Raw genomic sequence first — 21,599 nt, 5'->3', positions numbered from 1 at the left:
GTGTTGAAGGGCAGGTTGGATGGGGCTTGGAGCAGCCTGGGCTGGTGGGAGGTGTCCCTGCCCATGGCAGGGAGTTGGAACTAGATGTTGTTTGAGCTCCTTTCCAACCCAAACCAGTCTGGGTTTCTGGAATATGATTCGATGATGAAAAATGAGCTGTTCCCTTCTGACCACCTTGAGAGGAGCTCTGGGGCAGCCCCTTGGCTGGTGTCAATCCCCTGTGCTGGTTCACACCAGCAAAGTGACGTTCTCCTCCTTCCTGGGGCTGGGAAGCTCTGTGACCCCCACACAGCCCCACACTCACCTTGTCTTTCTCCTGCACAAAGGTGAGTGGTCGTAGGGTTCCAAGGGGGTGAAAACCTGCAGCATTTTGGTGGCCTCCAGCCACGTGTGGTCCTGCAGTGATGCCTGGTGGGACACGTCCCCAGGGTGCCTTTGAGACTCTCTAATGGCTCTTGTTCCCCAGTGGACGACGGGCTCGGGTTCCTGCCAACCTTTGGTCCCTGCTACATCAACCTCTACGGCAGCCCCCGGGAGTTCACCGGCTTCCCTGACCCCTACGAGACGCTCAACTTAGGAAAGGTGACCTCAGCTGCTTCCCAGCCTGACCCAAACCAAACTACCAGCCCTCCTTGCCACAAAAAATCAAGCTGCTATTAACCCAAACTGGCTTTGTTGTCAGGAGCCTGCGCCGCGTTGCCTGCCCCTGGCTATTCCTGCTGGCTAAAGACCTCCTGGTCCTGCCGCCCACCCGCTCTCTGCCTCTGAAGCTCTTGCAGAAATCCTTTGCCTGGTCTTGCTCTTCTGCCATGAAGCTCACTGAAAGCCAAGGCAGAGCCAGGAGGGGGCACCCAGGCTCCTGACTCCTGTCCCTGGTCTACCCCAAGGGCGAGGGAGTGGCGTATCGTGGCAGGATGCTGGTGGAGCTGGAGACCAAGCTGGTGGAGCACCTGGAGCAGAAGGTGGAGGACATTTCTGCGGATGACATCCTGAGGGTGGAGGTAATGGGGTCTCCGTGAGGTGTCCAGCCCTGCGGTTGGCTCCTTGATGGCCAAGCCTGTGGGAATGGACAAAGGAGTTGGTCCTGGGTGGGTGGTGGAGGGTGTCTCCTGCTGCGTTTCCACCCCAAAGTGTCCAGCCTGCTTCATCCGAGCTGCTGCGTGGTGGACAGCAGACCGTGGTCAACATGGAGGGGGGAAGATTTATGCCAACAGGCTCCCCCATCCCACCTCGAGCACGTTTGCAGACCTGCTCCTTTTGCTCATTTCTTCAGGTTTAACCAGCATTTGTGATGGGAGGTTCCAGCCCGCTCCTTTGTCAGGTTCTCTCCAAACATCTCACCCACAATTCCCTCCCTGCAACTTCTGCTTTGCTTCCCTGTGATAAACTTCTCCATCTGGGAGGGCCTCACTGGTCTGGTGTGGGCTGGGGTAGTGGAGGGTCACAGGATCACAGGATGGTCAGGGTTGGAAGGGACCTTGAAAGATCACCTAGTCCAACCCACCCTGCCAGAGCAGGATCCCCTAGAGTAGCTCACACAGGAACATTTCTAGGTGGGCTTCTCCAGAGAAGGAGACTCCACAGCCTCTCTGGGCAGCCTGTCCCAGGGCTCTGTCACTCTCACAGCAAAAAAGGTTCCTCCTGTTTATGTGGAACTTCCTGTGCTCCAGTTTGCACCCACTGCCCCTTGTCCTATCACTGGACATCACTGAGAAGAGCCTGGCTCTGTCCTCCTGACACCCATCCTTCCTTAATTGCTGAGGTCGCCCCTCAGTCTCCTCTTCTCCAAGCTCAACAGACCCAGCTCCCTCAGCCTTTCCTCACCAGGGAGATGTTCCACTCCCTCCATCATCTCTGTGGCTCTGCCCTGGACTCTTTCCAGCAGTTCCCTGTCCTGCTGGAACTGAGGGGCCCAGAACTGGTCCATGTGTAGGAGGGTGGTGGTGTCTCCTCCACGGACACGGTGCTGTTCCCGTCACAGAAGTACCTGCGCCGTCGGAAATACTCCCTCTTTGCTGCCTTCTACTCGGCCACCATGCTCCAGGACGTGGACGATGCCCTCCAGTTCGAGGTCAGCATCGGCAACTACGGCAACAAGTTTGACACCACCTGCCTGCCCTTGGCCTCCACCACCCAGTACAGCCGGGCTGTCTTCGACGGTGAGCAACGTGGGGTCACCGGCAGCGGGACAGGGTGCCCAGGGTGGGGGTGGAGTCTCCATCCTTGGAGATACTCAAAACCCAGGTGAATATGGTGCTGGACAGCCTGCTCGAGGTGACCCTGCTTGAGCAGGGGTTGGACCAGGTCATCTCCAGAGGTCCTTGCCTACCTCAACTATATTGTGACGGGGGAACCTGTGACTGGGAGAGCCAGGGCTACTTCTTCCAGCTCTGTGCTGGCCTGATGTGGTTTTTAGACAGCACCTGGGTGCTCATTTTTCTTCAAGGAAGAGAGTGCTTTGAGGTGGTCTTTCCCTGGCTTGCATGGGGCTCTGTGCTGTGAGGTGTCCTCACCCCACTGGGCTGTTCTGCTGGTTTCTGCCCTCCGTGCTGCAGCCTTGGAGATGGACACAGGTCCCTTTGGACCTTGGTGTGTATTGCTCTGCTGCACAAGGGTTTGGGGAACACAATCCTCGACCTCCTGCCCCAAAAGAGCCACACGATGGGTTTCTGCCCAAGGCCAAGTGCTGCACTGCCCACCTGTACCTCCATTCTGGTCCTGAGGGGTGAGGTCCCCTGTCACCCCAGTGTCACGAGCTCACCAGCGTGCTGTCCCCTCCAGGTTGTCAGTATTACTACCTGCCCTGGGGCAATGTGAAGCCCGTGGTGGTGCTGTCATCCTACTGGGAGGACATCAGCTATCGGACTGATGCTCAGAACCTTCTCCACCGCGTGGCAGACCGGCTGGTGAGTGCAGTGGTGGTGAGGAGCACTGTCCACCTCCTTTCTGCATCCCCCTGGGGGGCACAGGGAGGGGATGGAGGCCATTTCCAGGCTGGGTCAGGTTTGGGGTTTGATGACTCTTGTGCTGGGGAGAGGAAATCTGGCAGTGTCCCAGGTGTCCCTCTCATGGGGGACGTGGAGTGAAGGAGGAAAAGGGACCACCCTTATCCCCACTGGGGTGATGGTGGGGTGTGAATGGGAGTGCTGTGCTGTGCCACCACCTGCCTCCTGCCACAGGAGGCAAGGATCACCCTTCATCTCCTGAGCTATTCATGGGATTTGTTGCTGTATTTCACTGTCATTTCCTCCTGAGCTCCAACCAGAGCAAAGCCAGGGGTGCAGGGCCCTGGTGGTACCCAGGCTGGAGTTTCTGACCATGAGGAGCAGCTTGAGGCCCTTCCTGGGAGGGTCCTGGACATGGGTTGGAACGGGGCACCTGGGAAGGTCCCCACTGTGCACCTCCTCTTCCCCTCCTATCCTGCAGGAAGCAAACCTGGAGAAGATCCACCTTGCTCTCAAGGCCAAGCACTCGCCCAGAGAGCTGGACGCTCTGGGTGCCCAGCTGATGGATGATGTCATTGCTGACTGCAGGTATTTTCTGCCCGTTTTGGCTGAGCCTTTTCATGCCCTTTGTTGTTTCTCAGTGATTTCTTTTGGAAGGGGCAACAGCCTTTTAAAGTTCTTTTCCCTGGAAAAACTCCCACCATCACGTTTGCTTCAGAGGCTGCTGAGCCAGGTGTCCTGGTTTGAGCCCAGGCACAGAGCTGGAAGGAGGACATTTAAGGCAAGGCACAAATTTCCAGGCTTGGTGCAAGGGCTGCAGTGTGGGTCACCTGAATGAGCAGCACTGTGTGGGGTCAGGAGCTGGAGCCAGCCTGGCCAGAGGGACAGTGTGAGCTCCTGGAGTGAGGAGCCACTGATGGGACTTCTTGGTGGAGCCTTGTGTGTGCCATGTGGGAATCATGAGGTTGTTTTAGTTGGAAAAGACCTTTTAGATCATCAAGTCCAACTCTTACCCCAGCCCTGCCAAGGCCACCCCTGCCCCATGTCCCTCAGCACCATCTCCAGGGCTTGGAAACCCCTCCAGGGATGGGGACTCCCCCCTGCCCTGGGCAGCCTGGGCCAGGCCCTGACAACCCTTTCCAGGAAGGAATTGTTCCCCAGATCCAACCTCAGCCTCCCCTGGGCAACTTGAGGCTATTTCCTCTTTCCATCACCAGTCACTGGGGAGCAGAGCCCAACATCCAGCACTGCCAAGTCCACCACTAAACCAAGTTCCTAAACACCATGTCCACATGTGGACGCAGAGTATGTGGAGGGTTGGTTTGGCTGTGCAGGGGTGTTGTGTGCCCCACAGCTGGACTGTCTCAAGGGTCTGAATGTTCCTTCAAGGGAGGCTGGTGGGGTTCCTGGGCTTCCTCTCTGTGTAGCCTGTTTTTTGAGGGGCTGGATTGTGCGTGGTGGGAGTGGGGATCTGCTCTGGGGACCATTGCTGCATGACCAAGGTGTCTTGTCCCAAGGACAGCTCAGCCCTTGGGAAGGTGTTTCAGGGACTGACCTCACCAGGGTCTTTGGACTCTGGTTCCCCTTCAGAGATCATGAAGATGATCTCCAAGTCCTGTGCTAAGCCCTGACCACACCACCCTCCTGCAGCAGCTCCTTGCCACCAGTTTGGGCAATAGCAGGATCTTTGATGTGTTTTTAGCCCTGGCAAGCCCTGGCCAAGGAGAACTGAGAGAGCTGCTCTGCCTCTTGGAGCTTCCTTGCCTTGGGAGGCAGGTGGAGAGCAGCCGAGCTGCCCCTTTCCACACCTTCTTCACACATCTCCTCCTTTTTGCCTAGTTTTATAGTTTATCAAATTAGTTTAGATTCCAGTGAGTGTCTGTAGAGTGGTGCCCCCCCCACTTTTCCCCCCCTGGTTCTGCAAGGATATTTTAAGACCCCCTAGTTCTGCCACGACGTGGTGTTTGCTGGGTGGCTGAGCCTTGTCCTTCCCTGGCACCAGTGACAAAACCAGCTGCCAAAGGTGAGGGGGAGCTCTGCTCCTCAGCAGCCCCCTCCTCATAAATACACAAATGAAGCGTGGAGGAAAATGCCAGAGTTCCCAGACCAACTGTGGACCCCAACACAGTCTTTTAATTTAGCTCCTGAGTTTATGCTGCTTAACGATGGGGCTAATGAGCAGCCCCCCCAGGGCTGCAGCTGCCTTGGGAAGAAGCAGCAAAACCAGTGAGAGAAAGGAGAGAACTCCATTTCCCCCTAGATGTCTTGTTGTTAACCTGAGACAATTGGCACAAGCCTCCCTCCCTGGGAGGTGCCAGGGTGGGCATCTGCCCATGGCCTCGCTCCACGAGCAGAGCTGGGCAGGAGGTGTTGTCCTTCTTTATTGTGCACTGATAATGGGGATTATGGAGCCAAATCCAGCCCGAGGGTTGGGCAGAGGGAGCAAGAAGAGCAGCAGGAACAGCAGCCCCGTAAATCTCTGCAGTTTCTAGCAAAGCCTCTGAATGGCTTCACACAGCAAAGATCCTCCTGCACTCCTGACATGTTCATCCAGCAGCTTGAAGCAATTTATATGAAGCATGTCTGATGGTGTGCAGGGCTCAGCCAGGGCCCCATCCTAGCTCCTCTGGGTGATTAGTGGGGGCTGCAAGGGGGGTTTGAAGCTCCTTCGCTCTTGGCATTGCCCTGTTCCCCAAACGTATCCTCGGTGGCCTGTTCATTCTTTGGAAACTTGCTGAAAAGGAGGAAAAGAAATGAAAAAAAACCAAAACAAAGGAACTCCATGAGAGGGTGGGTGAGCTGCTAACAGTGTGTCTCTGCCTGTCCCCACAGCCTCACCCTGCCCGACGTCCTGGGGAAGCCAGCCAGCACCCACCTGGACCAGAACATGTACCGGTTCCGCAGCACCAACCTGGAGCAGATAGTGAAGGCAGCCCTGAAGCTCAAGCACGAAGACTCAAGCCTCTCAGCAGCCCTGGAACAGGCAGAGGATTGGCTGTCCAGGCTGAAGGCCATGGCAGAGGAGGTAACACTGAAGGAAGGGGCTCGTTCTTCCCAAGCACTCCCGTCATGGTGCTGGTTTCGTGAGCAGTCACCCTGGGGCATGGTGGGATGCAGAGATGCTGCTGCTCCTGCAGAGTCCTGCCCCCCTGGGCAAGGGCTGCACCTGCATCCCACCACAGTGATAAGAACTGGGGTAGAAAGGCACCAGTTTTGGCACCCGACCGTTTAGGTTGAGCTTTGCTGATGGCAGAGCTTTGCTGGCCAGTAAAACCTCAGCCAAAGCTGCTCCGTTGACCTGGGCTGGCTGTGGAGGGCAGGGCTGGGGGAAACGTGGGGCTGCTCTGGCCTGGCCAGACCCAGCTGGGATCTAGAGCTGCTGAAATGGAGTTTGGGTTGACTGGTCTTACTCCACAGGCAGCCAGATCCCCCAGTGGGATCCAGAGCTGCTGAGATGGGGTTTGGACCAGCTGCTCTTGCTCCATGGGCTTGTGTTCGCAGTGGGACTCAGGTCATGGCTACTCTTCAGCCCCCCCCACGTCCCTCCACAGCTGATGTGTTAGTTCAAAGCCATCTGCTAGGACCACTCGTGTGTTTTCCAGCCCCAGAACAGCCTGCCCGACATCGTGATCTGGATGCTGCAGGGGGACAAGCGCGTGGCGTTCGCCCGCGTGCCGGCCCACGAGGTCCTCTTCTCCAGGAACATCTCTGACTGCTGTGGCAAGAACTGTGGGAAGCTGCAGACCATCTTCCTGAAGGTACCTTGTCTTTTGGTCTACGTGCATTTCCCCCTAAAATATGCACATATACATATGTAAGAGAGAGAGAAAATCAAGTGGGAAAACCTGAAATCCCAGCGCAATGTAATCCCATCAGCACCAGGGGCTCTGGGGACCACCAGCCCCAGTTTTAACCCACTTGAAGCTGGTTCCTACATGGTGAAAACCTGGTTGTCCTTCTGGTGGAGTTCAGCTCCTCTTACACGGATCTGCAGCAGATCCCTGTGAACACCTTCACATCTCCTGCAGGTTCCAGGGCAGTGCTCACTTTAGCCCCTATGGGGCTTTTTTTTTTTTTTTTTAAAAAAGAAAAGTATTATATTTTACTAATTTTTCAATGTTTTTATAATGTTCTTCAAAATTCCTGACCCTCTGCCACCCTAGGAAATTCAAGCTGCAGCCTCCTCTGCCAGGCCCATCTCCTTGCAGCTCAGAGGAGATTCCTTTGGCCTCTCGCTGCCAGGCTGGGAGCAGAGATCGGTGCTGAACAAGCTCTAAAAAAACACAAGAGAAGCAAAATAAGCTGAATAAAGCCCCAGGCCCCAAGCCCAGCTGGCAGCAGGAGAAGAACCAAAATATATGGGGTTTTTTTCTGCACTTGAGCTTGGGATGGAAAACTGACATCACTGGAAGGGGAAAAAGAGTGACTGGGAGAGAGAGAAAAGGGCAGCGAGATAAACGTCTCCCTGGTTATGTCTATTTTTGCTGGAGTGTGTTGGTGGGGTTTGGTGCCAGAGCCCTGAAGATGTCTCATCAGCAGGCTGAAGTCCTGATGAGGGCTTTGGAGCTCCTCAAGGTCATCCCCAAAGGGCTCTGTTGATCCTGTCCCAGTTCCAGGGCATATTCCATGTCCCACCTGCCCCCTGCCTCCCTGGCTGAGTCTACAGGGGCTTCACGCCCACCACCCCCAGCTTCTCATCCCCCATCAATATTCTCCTCGGGGATATTAACGAGGCTCTGCCTCTGGCAGTACCCCCAGGAGGAGGCGATGGGCCCGAGGATCCCAGCCCAGATCCGGGTCCAGCTCTGGTTCGGGCTGTCAGTGGATGAGAAGGAGTTCAACCAGTTCGCCGAGGGGAGGCTCTCCGTCTTTGCTGAAACTGTGAGCATCTCGCAGGGACCACCCCCCCCCCTTAAAGGGCTTTTTGTTCTCTCCAGGGTGGGCAGCAGCTCCACCACGGGTGGGGAGGGTGTGGAGTGGACCGTGGGTGCGGGCACTGCCAGGTGGGGGTCACACCAGCACCCACCAACTGCGAGACAAAAGAGCTGTTTCCACCAGCCTGAAGAGAAGGCTGGTGAAGAGCCATAAAGCCACATCTCCTTTCCACTGTGGCTTCACATCTCCTTCTGCCTGCTTAGGGGCAAATCTGGGGGTGCCTATGGGTGGGGGAGGGGGTGGGAGGGTGGTCTGGTGGGGGGTAGTTAGGCTCTTCCCAGGAAGTCTGTCCTCAGAGTGGGGGTCTCCGGGAAGGAAGGGATTATTCACGGAATTTCAAAAGAATTATTCATAGGATTTTGTGCCTCCAAGGTAAAAAACTCTGCTTTTGCTTCCCCAGTATGAGAACCAAACCAAGCTGGCACTGGTGGGGAACTGGGGCACGACTGGCCTGACCTACCCCAAGTACTCAGATGTGACGGGCAAGATCAAGCTGCCCAAGGACAGCTTCCGCCCCTCCGCGGGCTGGACCTGGGCTGGGGACTGGTTTATCTGCCCAGAGAAAACGTGAGTGGGGATTTTCTGTGAAGCACAGAGCCCATGTGGGCTGTCCTGGGCACCCCAGAAACCTGAGTGGCGGGCAAAGGCCACCCAGAAAGCTGGATGGAGATCTGAGGTGCTGTGGGGATTCCTTGTTGCCTGCCCCGTCCCTGGTAGGCAGCAACGTTAATGGAAGTTCCAAGATGTCCTTGGGGTGGTGGGTGCTGCACAAGCTCTCATGGAGATGATGGACCCAGCTCACTGGGACACTGAGGAGCTGTGGAGGTGGGATCCCACTGGGGCACTGAGGGGATGGTGGATGCTCAGCAGAGCTTCTGCTGTCCTCTCACATTGCATTTACAACCTGTGTGTTGGGCTTCACCTGAGCCAGGTTGCTGAGGTCTCGTGGGAGCTTTGCTGGGTGCATCTGTGGTGGAAGAGGTTCAGGGTGGCTTTGATGGCCTGGAGAGGAGGGAGGACATGCTGCTGGCCATGCAGGGCTGGGAGGGCAGGAGGGGGAGCCCCTGACACTGGGCATCTGCTTGGGGTGCAGGTTGCTGCATGACGTGGATGCCGGGCACCTGAGCTTTGTGGAGGAGGTGTTTGAGAACCAGGTCCGGCTGCCTGGAGGCCAGTGGATCCAAATGACTGATGCCTACACTGATGTGGTAAGGACGAAGTGGGCAGGTGGGCACTGAGCCACCACCCTGGGCTGCAGTGCCAGGAAACCCCCCAGGGGCTCTGGGGATGTTTAAGCATCTGCTGGGCACCGATTGATCAAACCCACTCCTGAATCCCACAGAATGGGGAGAAGGTCCTGCCAAAGGATGAGATTGAGTGTCCTCCAGGCTGGAAATGGGAAGACGTGGAGTGGGATACAGATCTCAACAGAGCTGTGGATGAAAAAGGTACAAGAAGGCAGCTGGGGGGTGTCCGTGTCGTTTTCATCCCCTTTACTCTGCCTGTTGTGATGTTTCCATCCACGGTCCCACCCAGCACAAGGGATGGTAACATCCTCTTCATGGCTGTGTCAGCTGCCCTCCTGGCTTCAGAAGTGGGATCAGACCCTGGGGGTCCCTTCTTTCCCTCAAGGCTGGGGCTGTGGGGTGGGCAACCACCTAGGAAGCACTTCCCTTGCTGCTGGGGATAGACCAGGCTCTTCTTCTGGAAGACCCTACCCGGCTTCTGGTGAAAGAGAAACGGAAAGCATCAGGCCAGAGAACATCTGAGGTGGTCACGAGGGATAGGGTTGCCTAAGGAAGGAAGAGTAGAGTCCCCAGGCTGTGACTGAGCCAAGGGCTGGTGGGACAGCACGAGTCCATCACCCAGGCATCCCCAGTGTGACACCTCCGTTGGGTACCAGCGTGAGGTCATTTTCTGTGCGGACCAGCAAACCGGGGCAACGCGTGTCTGGACAAACCTCTGCTCTTCAGGTTGTTCCAACCTGGACTTCTGTGAAGAGAGGTGAGGTAGGTGGGGGACTCTCCTCTGGCCCTTACCCGGGTGTTCCCCTCTCTCCAAGGCTGGGAGTATGGCATCACCATCCCCCCGGACCGCAAGCCCAAGGCCTGGGTGCCCGCTGAGAAGATGTACCACACCAACCGGCGCCGGCGCTGGGTGCGGCTCCGCCGGAGGGACCTCGCCCAGATGGAGTCCATGAGGAAGGTAGGACAGGCCTGGGGAGAAGGGGATGAGAGCAGGTCAGGGTCTGTGGCCGTGTCTCTGCACGTGAAGGTGGAGGTGCTTGGCTGTCTGCAGGGACCTGCTGTGCTTCAGAGCCTGGTGGCCCTGGTGTCCATGCTGGAGCAGCCTCTGGGGTTTCTACCGTGGAGGTTGAGATCTCCCAGAGGTGTAGCTGGCCCTATGGGTGGGCTGAGGGGTGGTGAGGAACCTCCACCAGTGCCATGAAGCAGCTTGAGGGATTTGGGGCTGGCAGAGGTCCTGTCTGTCCCGTCCTGGTCCCGCTTTCCTCTAGGTGGTGCAGTTGGACTGGAAATGCCACCACTGAGCTGCTGCTCTTCCCTCCCCGGGACACTTTCCTCCCTCTCCAGCATATATTTTTTTTTCTAGATAATTGTGGCTGGAAAACAGGGGATGCAAGTGTCACACGGAGGTGACACAGCTCAGGGAAGAAAAAGCCTTCATGGGCTTTGTGACCCAAGCCCCAGGGAGAAGTTCCTAGTGGTGGCGAAGCTGTAGTGGCTCTGGGAGGGGTCAGAAGTGGAGGACAGGCTGAAAAGTTGGAAGCACAGATGGTAGCCAGGCCTGGGCAGGATGTGGCCTCCTCCTGCTCAGCACAGGCAGCCCCCAGCCCAGCCAGACCCTTCTCCAAGTGGGGTTCCCCCCTGGGATTGGATGAAGGGCTGAATGGTGGTGGACTTCGGCAGTGTGGGGTTAACAGTAGGACTGCATAACCTTAAGGGTGTTTTCCAACTGATTCTATGGTTCTGTTTCTAAGCTGGAGAGGATGTGGGGTAGGACAGTTGTAGCAGGCAACACCCTGAGGAGGTTGGACTGACAGAATCACAGGGGTTGGAAGGGACCTCTGAAGATCATCGAGTCCAACCCGCCTGCCAGAGCAGGACCAAAAAAAACCCCCGAGGGCAGGTCACTCAGAAAGGCATCCAGACGGGTCTGGAGAGTCTCCAGAGGAGACTCCACAGCCTCTCGGGGCAGCCTGTCACCCAGCCCCAGGCTTGGGTGGGCACACCTGGACCCTTGGAGAGCCCACAGCTTTGGCTGTACCGGGGCGAGGGGGGGGGGGGATCCCACCCAGCATCACCTGCAAGGGGGATGTGCCGGGTTGGCGGAACCAAACCCCTTCCCTGATCCCCCCCCCACTGCCCCGTGTCCCTGCCCGGCAGCACAAGCAGGAGGAGCTGGACGGGGAGGGCTGGGAATACGCCTCGCTCTTGGGCTGGCGCTTCCACCTGCGGCAGCGCCGCACCGACACCTGCCGCCGCCGCCGCTGGCGACGCCGCATGGAGCCCCTGGAGCGCGCCGGGGCCGCCGCCGTCTTCGCCTTGGAGGGAGCCCTGGTAGGTACACGCCTTCCCCCTCCTCCACACACAAAAAAAATAAACCCAAAATCCCCGGGGCTTGGCCGGGGGAGCCTGGCTGGGTCTGCTCGTGCCCAGCCGCCGGTTCCCAGCCGCCTGCCGCTCCTCCATGGGTCCGTGTCCTGGCTGGCTTTGGATTGGGATTTATAGAGTCATAGAATCATCCTGGTTGGAAGGGACCTTGAAGATCACCGAGTCCAGCCATAACCTAACTCCCCCTACCATAGCCTGATTTACCCGTTCAGGGTTCACTCGTGTCCCTCAGCACCACATCTACGTCTCTTTGGAGCACTCCCAGGGCTGGTGACTCCACCACCTCCCTGGGCAGCCTGTTCCACTGCCCAACCCCTCTCTGGGTAAAGAAATTCTTTCTAATACCCAGTCTAACCCTCCCCTGGGGCAGCTTCAGGGCACTTCCTCTGGCCCTGTCATTATTCCCTTGGGAGAGGAGCCCAACTCCCACCTCCCTACAACCTCCTCTCAGGGAGTTGTGGAGAGCAATGAGGTCACCCCTCAGCCTCCTCTTCTTCAGACTAAACAATCCCAGTTTCACAATCCTTTGGCTTTTCCAATGACTAAATGGGAAACAAGCACAGCAGCACAAAGCCCCTATTATAGGGCTTTTAATTTGTATTCCCCCCCCCCATTTGGCTGTTCTCCCCCTTCCCCTGCTCTGTGCTCCCCTCTGCCCAGCCCTTGAGCCCAGCAGCCCCTCGGGGACACCAGCTGCTCCGTGATGTTCCTGTGCATCAGCCCTCAGCTCACACTGGCTGCCACCCACCCCCAGGGGCTTCTTCCCCTTCACCCTGGGGGATGAGGGGAGGCAAGGGAGGCAGGGCTGGAGGTTCCTTGCAAACCCTCAGCACAACCTCGCTGCCCGAAATCCAGCACAAACCCCAGGGCTTCCTCCCCAGCCAATGTCATGGGAATGGTCATTCCCACTGGGAAAGGCAAGGAGGGCTCTGCAGACCACCTAAGGTCTTGACGTGTTCTTGGGACTCAGCAGCTCCAGGCTCTGGAAACTGAATCCCAGGCCCATTGTTTTGTCTTTCTTTCTTTTTATCTCTCTTTCTCTCTCTCTTTCTTTCTCTCACTTTCCCTCCCTCTCTCTTTGTTTCCCTCTCTCTCCCTCTCTTCCTCCCTCCTTCCTTTTCTTCTCCTTCAAACACCCCTCCTGTCTCTCCCTTGCATTTGATAACTGAAACCTATTTAAAGATCAGGTTTACACTCTCCAGGAAGTTACCTGAAGGCTCCTTCTCCCACAACTCAAGATTTCCAGCTGAATGCAGCAATTGGCAGGTGACAAAAGGCCACCAGGAGAAGAGGGAAGAGCCATGGCCCAGGTCAGCCCAGGCTCCCCCTGGGCAGTGAACGGGACATTTGGCTGCATTTGACACCTTCTGTGTCACTGTTCAGAAAGTTTCTGCTCCATTCATTTTGCTTGCAAAGGGATTTAGTGAAATGCCTGTAACTGCTGCTCCAAGAATGAGGAGCTTCATGGAGGGGTGAGATGCTGGGAGGTGAGCTGGTGACCCTGGGGCTGATTTTGTTGTTGTGTCCTCTTCCCTCCCAGCACAGCATGGATCAGGAGCTGGGTCCTTCCTGCCCTTTGGGGCAGAAGAGACTGAGGGTCCCTCCATGGGGAAGCCAGAAGTTCTCTTGGACACCCATGTGGATAATATCCTGGAGGACACCCTCCCCTCTGGCTGTGGGTCCTGGCATGTCTGACCTTGCTTTGCTTTCTCTTGCAGGGAGGAGTGACAGATGACAAGAGTGATGATGGCAAATCCATCTCCACCCTCAGTTTTGGTGTCAACAGACCCACCATCTCGTGCATATTTGACTGTAAGGCCCTGAGGGGCAGCGGGGAGGGTGCAAGTCCCCTGCAGCCAGTCCTGGCATGGGGGTCTCTGCTGGGGGGACCCCGTAGCTGAGCATTTCCCACCCTCTTCCTCTCACCCAGCTCCAGTGAATCATAGAGTCATGGAATCACAGAAGGGTCTGGGTTGGAAAGGACCTTAAAGCTCATCTAGTTCCAACCCTGCCATGAGCAGGGACACCTCCCACCAGCCCAGGCTGCTCCAAGCCCCATCCAACCTGCCCTTCAACACTGCCAGGGATGGGGCAGCCACAGCTTCCCTGGGCAACCTGGGCCAGGCTCTCACCACCCTCACAGCCCAGAATTTCTCCCTCACATCTCAGCTCCAGCTCCCTCTGCCAGCTGGAAACCCTTCCCCCTGCTCCCATCCCTCCCTGCCCTTGTCCCAGGCCCCTCCCCAGCTTTCCTGGAGCCCCTTCAGGCACTGGAAGGTGCTCTCAGGTCTCCCTGGAGCCTTCTCTTCTCCAGGCTGAACACCCCAACTCTCCCAGCCTGTGTCCAGAGCAGAGCTGCTCCAGCCCTCCCAGCATCTCTGTGGCCCATCCGTGAAGGTGGATGAAAATTGAGGGGTGGGAAAGGTGTTCCTGCTGGGAACATCAACATACTCAGGGCTTGGTGCTCTCTTGGGATGCCATGGGGAGGATCAAGCCCTCAGACACCAGCCCAGGGCTGGTTAAAAATGCCAGCTATTCCCTTGGCATCCCACACTCATCCCTGGACTCCTCTCTTAGTTGTTTCTCCTTCCTCTGCCCAGGTGGGAACAGGTACCACCTTCGCTGCTACATGTACCAAGCGCGGGACCTGATGGCCATGGACAAGGACAGCTTTTCAGGTAAGGCCAGAAACCCAGGCCCACCTCTTGGTGCTTGTAATTAGTGCTGTAAGGAACACCAGGGAGCAGAGGGGGCTGTAAAGCCACTCTTGGGGTATTTAGTGCTGTGAGGGGGGGGTGTTTGGCAGCCTGACAGCAGAAGACAGCGGGACGAGGGTCTCCCAGGGCAGCCAGCCTGGAGCTCCATTCCCCATCAGCAAAACCAGGAAAAAAAAAAAAAGAGTTTCAAGAACTTTTATGTGAGAAACCAACCAGAAACCACAGGTTCCCCAGGTCGGCCGTGAGTCAGAGCTGTTTGCTTTGCTAATGGCTCCTTCTCCCTGAGCCGAGGTGATGCTGGAAGCCAAGCAAGGCTGGGCAGCAGACAGCCCGGGGGCATGACAAATAAACCCAGAGCAGAGGGCAGGGTGTTTATGGTGGCACCCAGCCAGGCAGCCATCCCCTGAGCAGGGTGAGAGCTGGGAGCAGCACTGGGCACTGGGCTGGGGCTGAGACGATGGAGGACGGGGCAGAAACCTCAGTGAGATGTGCTCGGAAAAATTCAAGAGGGTGTGAGCAGGACCTGGGAGCAGACAGGCACCTTCTTCTGAGTCCTCATGAAGTTCCTGGCTGGATTTATGTGCCCTTGGCATCCAGCTTGCTCCCAGCTGGTTGCATCCTGGCCGGCCTCTTGCAGCAGCCTCCTGGGACTGGGGTTTGTGGAGGGCACTTGTGCCATGGTTTGGAGAAGGGACCAAGGCTGAAGAAGAGAGATTCTGTTTATTAAGAATGAAATAACTGGTTGAAAATATGGCTGGAAAGGAAAAAACCTAACAGTGGCAAAGCTGGGAAATGGTTCATGTCTGTTTTCATGACCAAACACTAAACTGAGCTGCTGCTCCTCCATGCTCCATCCTGGAGACTTTGTAAGGGGACTGGGAGGCAACAGCTGGGGGGTCTCCTTGATGGGGTTGATGCTTGAACCAGGCATCCTTCAGACCCAACTCTAAAAAATGTCCCTTCATGGAAAAAAGTGTGGTCCCAGGTGGAGAAAATGGTGTTCTGGGCATTGAAGAAGGTGCTTTCCATGTTGTGCAGCTCAACACGTCCCTAGCACAGCATCAGGCACTTGGGAAACTTCCAGGCTTGAGCTGATGTGGGTGGGATGTCCTGTGCTGAGCTCATGTTCTCTAGGTTAGGAAATCAACTCAGAGTAAGATATTGCTCTGCTATCACTTGGTGCCCCAATGTGCTTGGGTGAGAGGGTTTGGTTTTCAGAGCATTTCCTTTGCAGCAGAGGCTGAAGCGTGACTGGGGGTGAGGGGACATGCCAGGAATGGTCCTTCATGTTGGTCCTAAGCAGGAACCAGCCCCCTGGCAGCTGGAGGTTCTCACACCCTCTTCCTTATGGGCTGGGCCATCCCAGCTAGGTGTTTCTGTGACCCTGGTGACTAAAGCTGCCTTTGCCACCCCATTACTGCTTTGCATGTTGAGGTGACAAGAAGTTCTCCATCAGTTTATAGAATCATAGAGTCATTTTTCTGGGAAAAAAGTCTTTAAGATCCTCCAGCCCACCCGTTCCCCCAGCCCTGCCAAGGCCCCCACTGCCCCACGTCCCTCAGCACCATCTCCAGGGCTTGGAAACCCCTCCAGGGATGGGGACTCCCCCCTGCCCTGGGCAGCCTGGGCCAGGCCCTGACAACCCTTGCCAGGAAGGAATTGTTCCCCAGATCCAACCTCAACCTCCCCTGGCACAACTTGAGCCCGTTTCCTTTTGTCCTGTAGCTTCTTTGTTGGGAGAAGAGTTGACTTCCACCTCCCTGCAACCTCCAGTGCCCGGTGGCAGGGTCCACATCCGAGATGTGAGGAGGTCCCTGGGGTGTGTGTCTCTGGGACACCCACAGCCAGGATGCTCCCAGCATCCCTCCAAAGCTGGCACTGACTGGCTGCAGAGGGGCTGGGTGTGGGTTTGGGGACGAGGGATCTGGGGATCCAGGGACAGATCCCAAAAGCCTCTCAGCACAGGGACAACTGGGCATCACCATCCTGGGCAGCAGGATCACAGTCCTGGGGGGGGTCTCATATTCCCCCTGGTATTTTGAAGCAGAGGGGCCTGAGCTGGGGTGGGGTGGGGGAAAGGTGGGCAGAAATGCCCTGGAGGGGTGCAGAGCACCCAAACAATCACCCAGTGTCTGCACCCAGCGAGGTCCCCTCTCCCCTCCAGCCCCACAAAGGGTTTGTTGTTGGGAGTGGTGGGGACCGAAGGGTGATGTCATGGCCCTGATGGGGAGCGGGGAGGGGAGGGGACAACCTTCCTCTGGAACAACCTGGCCAAGGACAACATGAGTAACAACATGCCACGATGTGGAGTTGTGATCTGCCCCTGCCCCAACAAAGCACAAAGGAGTTCATGAAGGGGACTTTGCACCGTTAGAAAAACAAACCTTCTCTGCACACCCGGGGCTGAACAAAGGGGCTTTATGGGGCCTCCTTGAAAAAGAAGAAGGGGAGGGAGGGGAAGGAAAAAGAGCAAAAAAGCAACCCCAAATCCATGAGTTTTTGTATTGGGTTTTTTTTTGTTTACTGTCAGGCATTCTGCTTGGCCCTGGCTGGAAAAAGTGTGTGAGTGGGAAAAGTTCTTCCCAGCGGGAACGGGGCTCCCAGAGCTGCCCCTGTGCAGGCAGCCTGGACACCAAGAAGGAAAACACACCCCCTGGAGCCCCCCTCATCTCTGGAAGAGGGGATGGAGGGTGGGAGATGCCACCCTGCTCAGCCAACCCCCCGTTCAGGTGCCTGGGGGATGCTGCTCCACCTCCAGGGTAGGCAGGGCATGTTTTGCTCCCAGCATAAGCTCAGTGTCCTGCTGGTGGTGATGTTGGGATCTCCAGGCTGTTCTGGGGATCTCCAGGCTGTTCTGGGGATCTCCTGGGGATGTGGGGGTTTGGAGGGTCTGCCATGATCCTGGCTGTTGGCAGGTTTCTTGGGACTGGTTTTGGGGTGGCCTGGGTGGTACCCTGCTGCAGGCTGATGGGCCCTTGTACACTGTGGCTTGTGGTGGCACGTGGTGCTGGGTGCCAGGTGGAGGAGGTGGCCTGTGTCCTTCCAAAAAGGCCTGTGATGTCTCCTGGAGCTGTGGATATTGGGCTTTGCAGGCAGCCAGAGCTCAGAGCTCCACCTGGGACTGGTTAGGTGGGGTGCAGCAATTGTGGAGGTCTCATCCCTGACATGGACCATTTGCTATTATCAGGTTATGAGAGGTGCTCAGTCTCCACGGGGTCTTATAATGGGATCCTACATGTTCTGAGCCTCTCAGCCAGCTCTTGATCTTCGTTCTGCCACTGCCTGTCCTGTTCCATGCCCAGTCCCACCTCCAGTGCAGGCTGGATGCCCACAGCAGGTCTGGGCCACATGCTCTTTGAAGCTGTCTGGAAGGGAAGGTGTTGGAGAGGGGCTCAGGTTTCACATTTCTGCTAATTCACAGAATCATGGACTCATAGAATCATTAAGGTTGGAAGAGACCTTCCAGATCACCAAGTCCAACAAGCTGGTCTCAGGCTTCCTATGTTAATTGCACTGGTTGTCAAGGGAGGCTACTCCTCCCTGTTTGGGGTTGCCTCTCCGTGAGAAGCCTCTGGCTTTGTCCCAGGTTAGGGGTGAGACACCCTGGTCCCAGCTCAATGCCTGTGTACAAGGGTCTGATGAGACCTTGGAGTACCTGAGATGTCTGCATGGGGCTGGCAGATGTGATGCAGCAGCCTGAGATGAGACCCAGAGCCATCCGGGGTGGCAGCTGGAGGTCAGGTGGGACCCCAAACCCTTCCTAAAACATGGAGGTTACCAAAGCTCATGCAAGGGGGCTGAGAGGAGAACCCTGGCCAGTTGCTGACTGCATCCTCAGCTCCTGCCCCTTCTGGAGACGTTAAGAACCCCAGGAAGGAGGCAATAACATCCCAGGCATCTTCTTGATGATCCGATCTTCACAGCAGGGGTGACATGAAGTCACTGCTCACCCACATGTGCAGTCTTGGTTCCTCTTTTGGGAGAAAGCCCCCCACCCTAGAGCAGGAGGTGAGCCACTTGTGCTGCCTCCCTGCTGGTGAGCAGGGTGAGGAGCCACGGGGGGAACCTGGATCAGGACAGATCAGGTCAGATAGTGAGGAAAATTCTAATGCTACAGAAGTGGAGTGCTGGGAGATGTGGCCAGGGGAGATCATGGTGTCTCCACCAGCTGGAGCTATCACAGGCCCAAAGATAAGGTTGTTTTGGTTAACGTGGTCTCGTTGGATGTCCAAAAGGTTTTTGTCTATAAAGCCCTTCATCCAGGTTTTTTAAGGAAAAGGGGTTGCTGGGAGATGTGAGGGTCTTTGTGCAGACAAGCAGCTAAGTTGTGTGGCTGTCTTGTCCCAAAAAAAGCTGGAATGAGCAGGGGACAGAGTTGGCCCTCTATGAGGAATAACTTCAGAGGCTGAGACTCTTCAGCTTGAAGAAGAGATGTTTTAGGGTTGGCATGATAGAAACCTGGAGAACCCCCAAGCATCAGTGCAGGTGGGCAGGGGTGAACTGCTCCTTCTCTCCTAATGCAAGAACTGGGGACCCTCAGCTGGAGACACAGGGACCTGGATGCTGCAAAAAACCATGAAGGGATGGTTCTTCATGCAGTTTTGGGTATGGGGGGTTGTAGAGAGACAGGCCAAGTGTGTGGAAGACAACCCCTTTGTAGGCTTGCAGACATCACATCTAGCTTGGGAAGTACCTGAGCTGTGAATAAGGTGTGTAGGGGTAAGTGTTGGAGACATCGGCCTCATTCTCTTCTCAGCTGGAATGGCCTGGGACATGATGGGAATGTCATTGCTGTTTCGGAAAGACCCACAGCTCCTTCAGCCTGTTCAGGGCCTGCACAACCCACTGGGTCACGGATGACTACGAGCTGCTTTCTCCTTTCTAGACTTGTAGCTCTGACTCATCCTTTGCCTCTTGTCTAACATCTCTTGCAGATCCTTATGCCATTGTGTCCTTCCTCCACCAAAGCCAAAAGACAGTGGTGATCAAGAACACCCTGAACCCCACCTGGGACCAGACACTCATCTTCTATGAGATAGAGATCTTTGGGGACCCTCAGAAAGTGTCTGACTCCCCTCCCAACATTGTGGTGGAAATATATGACCAAGACACCTACGTAAGTGTGTTGGTGCGAGGTGGATCTTCATGGTGTGAGTGTGCTGGAGCAGATGGGACAAGCACATGGCATCGTTCCTGCCCTCTGGAGAGCAATGCTGTAGCACCCCTGGGTGGCTCAGAAGTTGAGCTGGACACTCAAAAGACAAAAAATGTGGCAAATAGCTCTGCTAGTGATGTCCTTGGTGGCCATGCTCTGGTTACCAAAGCTCCATCTACTTGTTTTGCAGAGTGGCCACATTCTTTGGCCGTTGATATGATGGGAATTGTTAAAATGTTTCCTCGTGGAAAAAGCTTGGAGAAGGAGTTGAAGCAGCTGTGCAAGAAGGGGACTCCACACTGTTGTTTGCTCAAAGGTGTCCAAAGCCTTGTAGTGGTGGCATCTGAGGGGCTGGGGAGAGAACTTGGAGTCTCTCCTAGGAAAACTGGACGTCATAAGAGCAGAAGGGGTTTTGGACAGAGTGTGAGAGCAGTGAATAAGGGAAAAGCACTTAGAATAGACCTTGGGAGTGTCTCAGAGACCTCTCAGGAACCCTTTTGCCCTCCCTCCTCCAAAAGACACCAGCAGGAAACAGCAAAGGCAACCAAAGATCCCGTTGAGACCAGAGAACGGGCTTTTCAGGAGCTGCTGATATTTGATGTTATACCCAGAGCTCCTGCTCTGGAAATCATGTGATGCTTGCAGGAATCTCACCTCCCTTGAAGCCAGAATGCACCAGAAGGAGCACGTTCCTAGCCCTGCAGGGAGGAGGTTGAAACTTGGGTCTACGTGGGCATCAAACCCACTTGTTTTGTTTTTCTGAACTGGTCCCAGAACGGTTCAGACATTGAGCCCCGTTTTTGGGTGACAGGGTCTTGGCTGAGCTGTGGGTGCACGATGCTGGGCTCCGCCGGGCAGCGGGGTGGGAAGGGAGCTCTCCCATGCCTCTGGTTGCCTTTCAGGGTGCAGATGAGTTCATGGGGCGCTGCGTTTGCAAGCCCAGCCTGGCGCCATCGCCGCGGCTCTCCTGGCACCCGGTCCTCAAGGCCAACAGGAACGTTGGGGAGCTGCTGGCTGCCTTCGAGCTGATTCAGAGGGAGAAGGTGAGATCCCCAACCACACCTGACCCTGTCTTTAGCTGGGGCACTGGGTTCTTTACTGTGTGACAGAGCCCTGGGCCAGGCTGCCCAGAGAGGCTGTGGAGTCTCCTTCTCTGGAGACGTTCAAACCCACCTAGATCCTGTGTGATGTGCTCTGGGTGATCCTGCTCTGGCAGGGAGGGTGGACTGGATGGTCTCTCCAGGTCCCTTCCAGCCCCTAGGATTCTGTGAATCTGTGATTCTTCCCTTGGAGCCTCCCAGCACCCAGAGGGATCCAACCTTTGCGTGGCACTCAGTTGTGTCCACCTGGGCTCCATAACTGGCAGTGTTGAAGGGCAGGTTGGATGGGGCTTGGAGAAACCTGGGCTGGTGGGAGGTGTCCCTGCCCATGCAGGGGAGTTGGGACTAGATGGCTTTTAAGGTCCCTCCCAACCCAAACCAGCCTGGGATTCTGTGGGCTCAGCAGCTCTGTAGCTCCCTTTCCTCAGCTCCTGCTCTGAGCAGACCCAGCTGTGACTCTCAGCACTGGCTGCACCACAGGGCTGTGGTGGGACAGGTTTAGCAGAGCTGATGGGAAGGGGCTCAGTGCTGGGCTGAAGCCTGGGGAGAGGATCTCTAAATCCCAACTGAAGTGTGTGTTTTTCTCTCCACAGCCAGCTGTCCACCACATCCCAGGATTTGAGGTAATGCCTTTCTCTGCAGCTCCTCAGCCCTGCATCCCTCAAACCACCCCCTCCCTGCCCTTGCAGAGCTGCTGGGGCCCAGCACTGTCACCTGCTCCCACGGAGCTTTGCAGTGGTTTCTGTTTGCAGACCAGCTTCTGCAGGACCTTTGTCCATCCTTCATAGGGACTTATGTCCCTGCCTTAGGGACTTAGCAAGTCCAGACTTGGCCACAAAGATGCTCCAAGGGCTGGAGCAGCTCTGCTCTGGAGCCAGGCTGGGAGAGCTGGGGTGTTCAGCCTGGAGAAGAGAAGGCTCCAGGGAGACCTGAGAGCACCTTCCAGTGCCTGAAGGGGCTCCAGGAAAGCTGGGGAGGGGCTTGGGACAAGGGCAGGGAGGGATGGGAGCAGGGGGAAGGGTTTCCAGCTGGCAGAGGGAGCTGGAGCTGAGATGTGAGGGAGAAATTCTGGGCTGTGAGGGTGGGGAGAGCCTGGCCCAGGTTGGCCAGGGAAG

General features: G+C 56.3%; 1 protein-coding gene across 14 annotated transcripts in view; it reads left to right on the top strand.

The window, feature by feature from the left end:
• Positions 1-21,599, top strand: part of DYSF (dysferlin) — a 98,280-nt gene that overhangs the window by 16,215 nt on the left and 60,466 nt on the right. For all 14 annotated transcript variants that reach the window (XM_051617311.1, XM_051617306.1, XM_051617304.1 and 11 more), the window contains 18 exons: positions 467-582; positions 888-1,001; positions 1,982-2,159; positions 2,782-2,906; positions 3,427-3,533; positions 5,778-5,970; positions 6,548-6,703; positions 7,695-7,826; positions 8,281-8,447; positions 8,974-9,088; positions 9,223-9,328; positions 9,943-10,085; positions 11,285-11,458; positions 13,231-13,324; positions 14,113-14,190; positions 19,164-19,345; positions 20,287-20,427; positions 21,078-21,107. In XM_051617311.1, coding sequence (XP_051473271.1) covers positions 467-582; positions 888-1,001; positions 1,982-2,159; positions 2,782-2,906; positions 3,427-3,533; positions 5,778-5,970; positions 6,548-6,703; positions 7,695-7,826; positions 8,281-8,447; positions 8,974-9,088; positions 9,223-9,328; positions 9,943-10,085; positions 11,285-11,458; positions 13,231-13,324; positions 14,113-14,190; positions 19,164-19,345; positions 20,287-20,427; positions 21,078-21,107 — 2,351 coding nt within the window. The remainder of the gene's footprint in view (positions 1-466; positions 583-887; positions 1,002-1,981; positions 2,160-2,781; positions 2,907-3,426; positions 3,534-5,777; positions 5,971-6,547; positions 6,704-7,694; positions 7,827-8,280; positions 8,448-8,973; positions 9,089-9,222; positions 9,329-9,942; positions 10,086-11,284; positions 11,459-13,230; positions 13,325-14,112; positions 14,191-19,163; positions 19,346-20,286; positions 20,428-21,077; positions 21,108-21,599) is intronic.

Source organism: Apus apus, chromosome 4, assembly GCF_020740795.1.
Source record: "Apus apus isolate bApuApu2 chromosome 4, bApuApu2.pri.cur, whole genome shotgun sequence".
Classification (NCBI taxonomy): Eukaryota; Metazoa; Chordata; class Aves; order Apodiformes; family Apodidae; genus Apus; species Apus apus.
This window is presented reverse-complemented; position numbering and strand designations above follow the sequence as displayed.